This window comes from Cydia fagiglandana, chromosome 7 (assembly GCF_963556715.1).
Source record: "Cydia fagiglandana chromosome 7, ilCydFagi1.1, whole genome shotgun sequence".
NCBI classification, from domain to species: domain Eukaryota; kingdom Metazoa; phylum Arthropoda; class Insecta; order Lepidoptera; family Tortricidae; genus Cydia; species Cydia fagiglandana.
Genome location: NC_085938.1, coordinates 15,828,578 through 15,840,848, shown reverse-complemented (window position 1 = coordinate 15,840,848; position 12,271 = coordinate 15,828,578). Strand labels below are relative to the sequence as shown.

Sequence of the window (12,271 nt, the reverse complement as noted above, 5' to 3'; positions counted from 1 at the left end):
ATACTAAAAGAGTTGGGCGTAGTCGGATCAACAATCGGACAAATCGCGCTTTAAAAAGTATGAAACGCTGTATTTTTAGTAAATAAATACAGCGTAATGTAATTTACTATTTTTTATATATTTAGCAGCTTACTGACACAAACCGAATTCCACGCGGGCGGAACCGCGGGCACAGCTAGTAGTATATAAATAGAATCGTGACGTAATTATTCAGAGTATTCAATTGAGTAGCGCGTTAAAGCCACGAAGCTTGCTGCCTAGCTAAGTGAAGATATTAAAAAGCTAATTTTATCACTATTGTTTAAAATAAATAAAGGCAGGTATTTTTTCTTAAACAACAACTTTGAAATCGAGCTTTGAAAGATAATTAATTTTTTTTTAAAGGCTACTAACTCGGATTCAATTTTTAAATGTTAGCTTCTGGCACTATTCATGATTGTAAATTTATTAAATAAAAGGATCTATAAATAAATTATCTCAATTATTTTCATAATAATAAATATGAGTATAATTCTTTTAAGAAAACAACAAAGTCAATCTTGCCTTCAAAAGTCCTCTTCGCTAGTTTTATTTTACTTTTTATTATCGTACCCATTTAGTTATTCACTGAAGCTAAAAATCGCTGGCGTAAAATGTAAAGTAAGCAATAAATTTAACATTTCTTTCTGTTCCAAATTCACGTGAATAGATTTACTTTACTTCCCATCATTCTATTCATGGGTTACCTCGCCATGTCAAAAGACAAAAAACCATGCGATGATTAAACAATAGAATGGGTACAAGGTGCTGTCAAAAGATCAGGGCTCGGGTGTGTTAACCACTTGTGTAAATAATTTGATTGTGACGATCCATTTCTGTAAAATTGGTTACCCAATCATTTTCCCTTTGGTCCGTTTTCATAACTATGGCTTTCGTAACTGGTTGCCAAAGAAGATTTATTTTTCCTGTTTCATAATTAATTATCAAACAAGAATTCACTTTCTGCTTTCGTAATCGAGTATTTTTTCTTCGTTCGTAATTAATTATCAAAACTTATTACTTTTTCTTTTTTCATAATTGGACATTTTCGTGTGATACACTTAGTACCTTTTTCGTGTAAAACGATACACACCTTTTTTTAAGAAAGACAAATTTAATGTTATTTATATACTCAGAATCATGAGCTGATTCCATCCTCCTACGAAAAAGTAGGCATATTTCTGAAAATTTTAAATAAATATGTGGGAAGAAAGAATCCCAATATAGCACAAATATTAGATGTGTTAGAAATGGAAACTAAACTTCGCAATTATAAGCGATCAATGAAGGTAAATAAAAACTATCAAGAGATTGAAAGGGCAGTAGCAGAGTTAGTTGAAAACAAAATACCTAACTACCGGGCACTGCGTTGAGATTATTGCTCCATTTATGTATTAAATTAGACTAAGAAGAATTAATACGAAGTGAAAAATATTTTTTTGTTAAAGGAAGTTAGGTCATATTTTTCTTTTATTTTACTGTTACTAAGGGTTTTAACAAGCTTTTGTTTCTATACAAATCTAGAAAATTAAAGTAGATGATTTACAATATTCGTATTTTTATTTTCTCTAATTTACTGTAGGGATATCTATGTAGGTAATTTTATTGCATATAAGTTTTTTTAATCAAAATTGGTACAGAAAGAGCCTGGATGTTGCTCTCTTCTCTTTTGTAGTCATTTACCTAGTCAGTCATTCACAGGGTAAATTGGCAACAAAAGGGGAACTTAACTTCCAAAAAATATATCGAAGTTAATAACGAAACACGATTACTAAAAGAGTAATAAATTCTTGTTTGATAACTAATTACGAAGCAGCGAAAAATAATTCATATTTCGTACCCAATCCGGGCGAAAACAGAAAAACATATCTTATTTCATAACCAGTTACGAAACTCGATTACGAAACCAGAAAGTAAATTCTTGTTTGATAATTAATTATGAAATAGGAAGAATTAATCTTCTTTGGCAGCCAGTTACGAAAACCATAGTTATGAAAACGGACCAAAGGCATTCAAATATTATGCCCTAAATGTAAGCCAGCATATTGAAATGCTCAAATAAGGTGACTATAATATGGCTCCCTGATCATAACCACCTACCTACAAGCAACATATTTTTACATATAGGTATATTGTCCAAAAGAGCTCGAAAGATCAACCTACGATATCTATATAAAGTTCATGTGGGCAACGTGATTGTGTGCATTTTCTGTCGGTTGTGTTCTTTATAGAAGATGAGTAATAATTTAATGTTCATAAAGAATTTATAAACGTTCAAAAACTGTCTGCGAACCATAATATGCAGCATAAAAATTTTGGCATTTCACGTCTCATAAAATGTTCATAAATTATCTTGTAAAGTATCAATAAAAATTAGGTGTTAGGTATGTTATAATTTATTTCTAAGAAAATAAAAACGACGAAGATGCAATTCTGTTAGTGAAGACCTATACAAGTACTGTATTATGCTATAGGTTTAACGTTTCTATGGGGACGAGCACACGTAGGATTCCCAATTGCCCCATCCGAGAACCCCCCCGAGACGTCATTGCCCAGTAAAAGGCTCGCACTGCTGTCCCTAGCAGGCCGCTCAATTTACCCAAACCTACGCATAAACTTCAGAAAACCCGGATTACTCCTTACATTGCTCACCCGTCGTTGGACTTATTTAACCAAGTTCCCGTGCATTGAGAATTTAGTTATAGTATAGTCGCACCAAACAAAGTCTGCAGCGGATTTGATAGCCCACGCAATGTAAGTGTTATTGAAACGTCATAATTTCATAGAAGTTTGTCGTTTAAAATGACACTTGCACTGTGTGGGCTATCAAAATCGCTGCAGACTTTTTACCGTCTGACTATAAGTTACTTTCGTAGTTATAGTTGAGAAGCTAGAAAGGTCGCTTTTTAACATTTCCAAGTAGGTTATTAGCATATCTCAACTGGAAACGGTCACCCGTTTATTAGCCCTTATATATTAGCCCTTAAGAAATATAAGATAAAGTTATCTACTAACAGGTTTTTATCTAGGTAATACCTTAACAAGTATACCGGTATGGTATGTGTGATGTGATGTCATATTGTGATAGAGATCCATATACTAGGAATCCTCCTATTAACTACTTCATGCAACCGATGATGCCAAAAACGCGGGGGTGCGCGGGACGAGGTGAGCGAAGTCCCGTGCCGTGATTGGTCCGTTCAAAGTCACGGACGTAACACAAAGACATTCTGGACTCGAGATGGAGTAAAATTACCGTATGCGTGGCAGGGGGGGGGTAGCGCGACTATGCTCAGTCTGGAGGATGTTTTGTCTGTGTAGAGATCATAAAGTAGCAAACTTCAGTCTGAAACATGGTTTTTATCGTCAAAATAGAGTTTTGAAAGAAAACCGCATGATCATTCGTCAGATCTATGTATACTAGGGTTAACACCCTTTCCGTTGTTTTCATGTTTAAGCATAGCTTATTAGATTGTTCAAACACACGAGAAAACCTAAATAAATAATAATGAGGCGACTGTACAAATTATCGTCTTAACTGATTCTGTCTTGTTTATTGTGTTGAACCTATAAAATAAAATAAAAACTAGTTCAAATATTATTTGAATAATAAACTACTACTTATACTGTACATACTAGATTGCAATATAAAATATAAATAAATAAACGTGTCTCTCAACTAAAGTAGCAAATTTTGTAAATTTATTGAGCTGTAATAAAATTGCCCTGAGTCTAGACTCATTTTAAAAATAAAAAAAGAATTAACAAAATCTGCTATTCTCTCTGGGGCATCCGAAAAAATGTTAGAAGTAGGTAATTAATAGTTCCAGGAGGGTCCAAACAAAGTAGCTGAAGGCATATTTACACTTGTACAAGATAAAAAAAGTTTCTCATAAGTAATTCATATGTAATCTGGTTGACCGACATTATCGAGTAAAAGCAGATTCTTCAAACTAGATAAGAAACTAGATTTATAAAATAGAGAACTGTATTGATTTTTATTTTTTCATACAGAGTTGATATTTTTGCAGCAATCATATTGTTACTCTATTTCTCAAAAACAAAAGAAACATTGCAGGTACCTACAACAGTTTTTCCTTCGACTGTACCAGTACGACTGCAATAATAATTATGTTACGCAACGAAAGCCGTAAAAATATTTGACAAGATTTCATTTGCAAAGCAATAAGAGCGTGTTACATATTTTTGCGGACTTCAAAGAGTAACATACTATTGCAGGTGACGGCACGAGTACACCAGTGCAGTGCAATAAAAATAATAGGTGCCCTCGTGGAGACACCTGCGACAACTCCGCGCTCGCTATAACTGCCGCAAGTTTAAATATAAATAACTAGTCGTTTGTAACGTTCTAAAATGGTCTAGTTCACAGGTTTCGACAATCAAATTACAAAATTAATTATTAATAATTATAGCGGAAAACCTGCGCAAACTGCCTTTCACTTCTCTACATTAGAGTGACGTACTCTTTTACTCACTTCCGACCCTTTTCATTTCATCAAAGAGAATTTGGACTAGAGAAATATTGTCAAATGTACTCAGTACATTTACTGCCACCTTTCGACACTAATGATTAACACTTTTAGAACGCCATTTGACTTTGATACTTATTTTTTCACCGATATGTGTTAAATTTGTTAAATGTAAAAAATATCGTCATTTACTCGACGATAGGCCAAAGGTTTGGTGCCTTCTTTTCGAGCAATGGCACCATACCTTTGGCCTACTCTCGTGTCGTGGCCTATTTGTGTCGAAAAATGGCAGTAAATGTACTGATACTACACAATTTACTTTGAAAATATTCCTCTATTTCAAATTCTCTTTGATTCTATTGACAAATTTAAATAAAATTATGTTACGAATATTTTCAATCGAAGCAATTACATACTTACACACAGACAGACGGGGCGGGGACTGTGTTTTATAAGGTGTAGTGATCAGCAACCCCCTTATAGTAAGTACACTTGTTTTTGACAGCATCTACTGGCTACGATAACCACTTACCTAGCTACCACCGACGCCGAAACCGAAATTAGCCTCAAAGATATTAACAGCTGCCCAAATCAGCTTCGACTTTCCCGCCCACTCGCCAAAATATAATTAAATTCTCCATGCCTGGCTGTATAATTAATATACATTTTGTTTGAATTCCGAAACATCAAACAAAAAATTACACTCCAGCAAATACGCCATCAAACAAGCAAACCGAACAAGAACGAGCGTGAACAAATAAATGTACTTTCAAATTAAATAAGTAAATAAGTAAACACTTTAATGTACAAAAATAATGAATATTGGTTACATCAAATTTGTTAACTGAATTTGAAAGATTATGTTTCCACTTTGAATTTTTCAACCACATTACACAACTATGGCTTTTTGCAAATAGATCGCTAAAGGATCATACGGCCCGCTAGAAAATTGACCAGAATCTTTAAGATTACCGCAGAAAATTTTGATATTACTCATTTTACAGTTTAGCAAAGTAATTCAAATCCGCAACCAAGAAGCGTGTGTTTACACAGTTCACGTGGGCTGCTACATCAAGACGCACCTAGACTGATATTCCACGCGGTTAATGCTCTAATGTAATTGAGCCGTAAACCTATCATCGGTATATCTGTGGCATTAAATTTGATTTGTGAAACGGAATATGATGTAGTATTACCTAGAAGCGTATTCGGGTTTTAATTAAAGTGAAATACTAGATTATAATCGTTTACGCTCCGTAGCGAACGAAAAGCAACTGTCACTGTCGCACTAATGTGAATTAATATGCAATACCATTACCACTAATAGTTGATTGAATTGACCTTTCGTAAAGTGAGGTCACTTCAACGGTATTAACTATGACGCCGAAAATGATAGCGTTTTCGTTGTCATCGTTAAGCTAGTGACGACTCGCGACACGGTGCCGGTCATCGGCAATAACTATGAGTCACGGCACATAAAGTATGTAAGCATCCATGCGCTATACAATCCGCAAGCCAAACTGAGGACAGAGGAGTATGGGACAATGAAATAAAATGAAAATATTTATTTTCAGGCAACTATTGGCCCATAGATAAATACCTTAAAACTAGCATACATATATTATTATAAAATATATATTATCTTAAAACTAAAAACACACAATTATGGCTGCGATGCAGTTGACAACCCCGTAATGTCAGGGAGCCGACCGCGGAACCGTCGGAACTTTACACTCTTCGGCCAAAACTCCTCCATGGTGAAGGTCGCTAGCAACACACAATACAATACAATACTAAAATGATTAGTTTACCTCAGTGGTGTGATGATGGCACGATGCCGGTCAATGGCAATGGCTGTGAGCGTGAACACGCTGACGTTGACGTTCAGTGCTTGCACGAACGGGCAGAACGGGCACATGAAGTGTGGTAGCAGCCATCGCTGCAACAGCGCAGCTTGGAACTGGAGACAAAAAAGAATTATTTGGAAACATTAGCAAAGTTTACATATCGAAAATTAAATTAAAAAATAATTTACTTCAGATCATTAGAATCGTTAGTTCATCCAATGGGGCCTCCATAGTCGACAATCGTATCTATCAGATTATACCTACTTTCAGAATACTGTTGGGACTGCTTCTCACTCGTTGAATGAGACTATTTCTACAAAAAACGCGCGAATTTATACTGTAAGGTAAGTGCTGTGTGTCGTAAACTTGATCGAGTTGCAAATGGCACCGGCTGACGGTACACTGCTTGAAAAACAGAAGTGTTTATGTTCCTACTCAGCAATGGTAAATCTAACGACCCGCACTAAAAACCTACCTCTATAAACCACACGGCGATAATTTGCAGCGATAAAGTAGCTATGCAGTCGCAAAAACATCGCGATGCTGGTCATATAGGTACCCTCGCAGTCCTCGCACATATAAACACGATTATGCTGCAGACTTTTCTTGGTGCGAATCTATCACTTTTGCATAGGTGTTCGGGTGATAGAGAAGCAGATACATAAATTACCTACTATTTGGTTTTTCGCGGTAAAGCCTCAGAACGGGCCATCTGTCACTAATTTTATCAAGGAGATCGGCAGTGCCCGCGTCAGCCCTAAGCTGCGAAACACCATCCAAATTAAACTGTATCACACTAATAACTATCTCAGAGAGAATAGCATTAATATCCGGACTACGTAGGTCGTACCAATGTTATTTGCAAATACACAAACCTGGGTCGCACCAAGACTATTTGTAAAGGCACAAACCTGGTAAACGTTAAACTATATCAAGCTGTCTTTTGTAAGGTCTTATTCTCAAATGTGAATTTGATGAATTATAATGATATTAAAAATATTTTGGCTACATCTGCTCAACCTAGTAGGAAATCAGGATTCTCGCACATTTAATTCCAAGTTAAAACAGTTTTTTTACGTTGGAGTGTAGCGACATCTATGCAAGCGAGACGCTAAAATGTTTATTATTTTTTTTATTTATTTAGAACACAAACAGTCATAATAAACATATTATATATACATATTATATATGATACAAACAGACCTGGAGGTTTATTAAACACAATATTAATAAAATAAAAAGGTAGGTAAGAACAACGTAGTAATTTAAAAATACATAAGTTATATAACTATAAGCATACATTTCAAGGAACAATGAAAACAAGTTAGGAATTAGGTACTAAAAGAGTTTACGTCTCACAAGCATTTTTAGACTTAGACAAGGAAAAAAACTGGTCAAGTGCGAGTCGGACTCGCGTTTCAAGGGTTCCGTACATCACACAATTTTCAAAATTTTTTTTTGTACGTGAAACGTGACGTGAGTGAAACGTCTTGTAAAACCCGAATGGGTCAATCAAAAACCAGATCTAACATGAAGTTTTCTGGCGTGGTGGCTTACAATATCTCTATATCTCTGAAGATTAAATGCCGAACAATAGTACAAGTGTCCAAATGCGTAGAGCTGAAAACTCGAGCGTCCGACGGGTCGCGCTTCCTACAACTTCGAAGGCCGAAGAGAGATAATACGGTATTCCAAATCTACCAATCGCAATGGTGGTAGGGTGGCCAAAAAATAAGTGTATTTCCGTAGCCATTGGGATTATACTGAACAACTTTTAGTATGGGACCAACCCCGAAATCGCGAAAAAAGAAGTATCCTCCCATAGAAACGGACCAGCCAAAATGTATGAAACAGCCAAAATTTTTCTTCGCGATTTCAGGGTTGCACGTTGGCTGCAGGTTGCACGTTGCAGGAATACACTTAGTTTATTTTTTAGCCACCCTGTATACCTAGTGCTTTTTAAAACACGTAACAATAGTAACCTAATCAATCAGTACAGTCAGCAGCAGAAGTTGCTAAGCGGGCGAGTGGTTTTAAATGATCTGGACGCGACTTTATAGTTAAGACAATAAGAGCATGTCAAGATCATTTTGAACGCCTCGCCCGCTTAGCAACTTCTGCTGTTGACTGTACTACAAGTACCATTGCGGCTATGTGCCAGATACAGCCTAGTTGCATTTTTTGTCTTCAGTCCGACTCATGCTTGAAGCTCAAGGCACGCCTCTTTGGGACGCTTCGGGCCTTCGGCCTTATGCCGATATCGGCCTAGGGCCTTTGCAATAGCTGTCTACATCACGTTTCACTTAAACCATTGCGGCTGTGTCCCTAAAAAAACCTTAACCGCATTTTTGTTCTTAAATCCGACTCACGCTTGACTCTAGATTTCTAATAGGTTTTCCTGTCATCTTTAGGTAAAGGACTATTTTGTGTATTTTTTCCAGAATTTTAGACCCAGTAGTTTCGGAGATAGAGGGGGGGGGGAATGGTCATTTTTTGCCTATTTTCTTGAATAACTTCTAAACTTTTTATTGTAAATTTATAAGAAAAATATATTTGAGATTCTCAAAATGAGCTCTTTCGTTTGATATGTAACACGATATAGTTTTCAAAACTTTGTTTTTTAATTTTATTGTTTACCCCCCAAAAGTAGCCCCTATGTTTAAAATTCATTTGTTGACGTTACATATCCGTCTTTGGGTCACAGACTTACATATGTGTACCAAATTTCAACTTAATTGGTGCGGTAGTTTCGGAGCAAATTGGCTGTGACAGACGGACAGACGGACAGACAGACGCACGAGTGATCCTATAAGGGTTCCGTTTTTTCCTTTTGAGGTACGGAACCCTAAAAAAGGAAAATGCAAGGAAAATGTTCACGTTGAATTGGTATTAAACTATCGCGTCTGAATGCAGCCCCTGGTCGTCACACACTTCACATAAATATCCGGATTAGTGTTCGTGCGAGCGAGCATCTCCTAAATTTCTAGGTGAACACAAATTAAACCTAAGACGAATTTAAGGTCTAAATATCAGACATGCTCACCCGATTTTACTCCGTCCAATTTGATAAATACTCTCTTCAGATTTTAACTTTCCAAATTCTGAATCGAGTTTGTTATTTTATTTTTGATGATGATAGTCTAAAGTCGGTGTTGTACGTTAAGACTAGAGGATATAACCAACGGAGACGCCATGTCTAAAATTTTCGGTACAAAATAGTCTGCCGTTTTTTGCGGGGGAGGGGCACATCAAATGTATAGGTACGTCATGTTAGATAAACGTCAGTCCATACATATGGTTGACATGTGGTTGACCATTGGCCGCCTATTTTCGATGCCTGTTAATGGCGGCTCCATTGGTAATTACTCCGAGACGTTAAGAAGTCAATTTTGACAGTTATAAATTGACTTGACCCTTATATGTATGTCACTAAGGCTATCAGTAAAACGATAGGTCTTAGTTTCGTAAATATAATGCTCAACTCATAGCTGTGAAAATTGACTTCTTAACTTACTGCAACTATTTTGTATCGCTATTTTCGTATAAATACAAAGTTCAATTAATGAAGACTACTATTATATTCTCTGTTACAAAAATTATTATCATAATTTTTACACATTATTATAACTATGTAACATTCAGAAAAAATCCCTCAAAATGTTCCAAAACTGACAGTGATTAACATTTTACAACTACTTACGCTAATTGGGTACCTACACTATTCTGAAAACTCCCATTTACATAGAAAGATGTTAATAAAAGTAAGTATCTACAATCTACATATAGTGTGACATAAAATACTTACTGACTGTAAAGCACCTAGTATAGTCACGTCTGAAAATATCGATACGGACTAAATGGACCTGATTATTGTCCATATATGTATTAAGGTAGTGTATACATATTATTGGCGCATTGTCCGTATCGATATTTTCAGACGTGACTGTACCCAGCGAATATTCCGTACACAAAATCTGAGACACTGGAACGAGACCAAAATATTTTTGTATGCAATATTTATGTTAAGCATTGTCTCAATACAAAGCACCTAAACCTATAATTAGATCATACAGTAAGTACTGAATAGCTCAGCTGGATTACCAAAACTGTAGTAAATGTTTTTTTTATATCTTTGTTTCTTACGTAATTTTATTATGGTTAATTTCTACATATTTTTCAAGATCTGTATCATGTTTATATTATTAATGAGAACAATATGATATCGGTATGTTGTCTGTATCTGACGTGCCTACTAAGCCAAAAAAATGAGTTCCATTGTGCTATGCGGCGTTTTGGGCGAGGAATTCCCTTACGCCACATTTCCACGTGCCCGAAATCTCAAGCGCTCTAATCCAATAAGGAAAAGCCGGTTAGAATTGTATTATACCAGAAAATTACCCATGCCTTTAAGGGGAAGGACAAGTGTAATAAACATCCTCAAATCAGATTAAAAATCAATTCCATATTTTTTTACTTCCAATATTATTGTTGAGTTTACAGTTACTTTTAAAATAATGTAATGTGTGTGTGTGTTTGTATAATGTTTGTAATAATGTTAATGTAATGTGTAATGTAATAATGTGTAATGTGTGTGTGTACCTATGTAATGTTAATGTAGATGTATAATAAAAAAGACCCAAGGTAATTTATCTACAGTCTCATTTATTCATTCAGATCTAATTTGCATTACTTATACGGTTCGTAAGCTGCTCTAACTAGGTGTTGTATATTTTACTTGATGTTTATTTTTAATTCTAGATTGCCTTTTAGCGTAACAGGCGTACGTACGTCATACTTTATTTTTAACTCCGAGTTGCCACCATGTAAAGCCCCCCCCAAAGAGCTGAGCGCACTTTATAAATTGATTAGCAAAAATATCAAAAACGATTACAAAAACCATAGACAAGAAGTATTCAAAAAACACCTCACCTTATCTGGAAGCTTAAAGAAAGCGTATAATGAACTAAGAACGCATAAAACTTGGATAGAAGGAATAAAAACATCAAATAAAATAACACACAAAAGAAACGACGTCTTAACTGTAGCAACAGACTTCTACAAGAGATTATATCAAGAAAAAAAGTCACCTGACAACTGTCTATTGGAACAAGAGGGAACATTAAATATCAGTAAAGTCAAAGCAATCGACGAAATCGAGGTGATACAGCAAATAAAGAAACTGAAATTAGAAAAAAGCCCAGGCCCAGACAAAATAAGCAATGAGGCATTAAAATACGCCGCTACATTTCTTGCCCACCCACTTGCACACCTCTTTAACCTAATACTTGACACAGCAGTAACACCAATTCAGTGGTCGGAATCCAATATTATTCTTTTATATAAAAAAGGCGACCCCAATCACATTGCAAACTACCGCCCTATTAGTTTACTGCCAAGTCTCTACAAACTTTTTTCATCGATTTTAGAAAAAAGAATAAGCAAAACTTTAGAAAAATGTCAACCAGTTGAACAGGCAGGCTTTAGAAGCGGATTCTCAACGATAGATCATGTGCACACAGTAGAGCTTCTAATTGAAAAATACCAGGAATTCCGGAGGCCGCTATATATTGCCTTCATAGATTATCAAAAAGCCTTTGATACCCTATCTCACTCGTCAATATGGGAGGCATTAAAAGAACAACAAGTAGAGCTCCAGTACATTGATATCTTAAAACAACTCTACAAACATACTACGAGTAGAGTCCAACTCGAAACAATCGGCCCACCAATACAAATTGAACGTGGCGTAAGGCAAGGCGATCCAATATCACCAAAGATATTCATTGCAGTGCTAGAGTCGATAATTAGCAAGCTGAATTGGTCTGGCCGTGGATTGCCTATAAACGGTAGCTACCTACATCACCTAAGATTCGCAGACGACATCGTCTTGCTTTCAGAACGCTTTTCAGACCTAAA

At 35.8% G+C, this 12,271-nt stretch overlaps 1 protein-coding gene across 1 annotated transcript in view; it reads right to left on the bottom strand.

The window, feature by feature from the left end:
• The window catches only part of LOC134666233 (RYamide receptor-like), a 64,309-nt gene that overhangs the window by 20,701 nt on the left and 31,337 nt on the right, over positions 1-12,271 (bottom strand). The window contains exon 4 of the mRNA XM_063523384.1: positions 6,320-6,468. Within this exon, the coding sequence (XP_063379454.1) occupies positions 6,320-6,468 (149 nt within the window). The remainder of the gene's footprint in view (positions 1-6,319; positions 6,469-12,271) is intronic.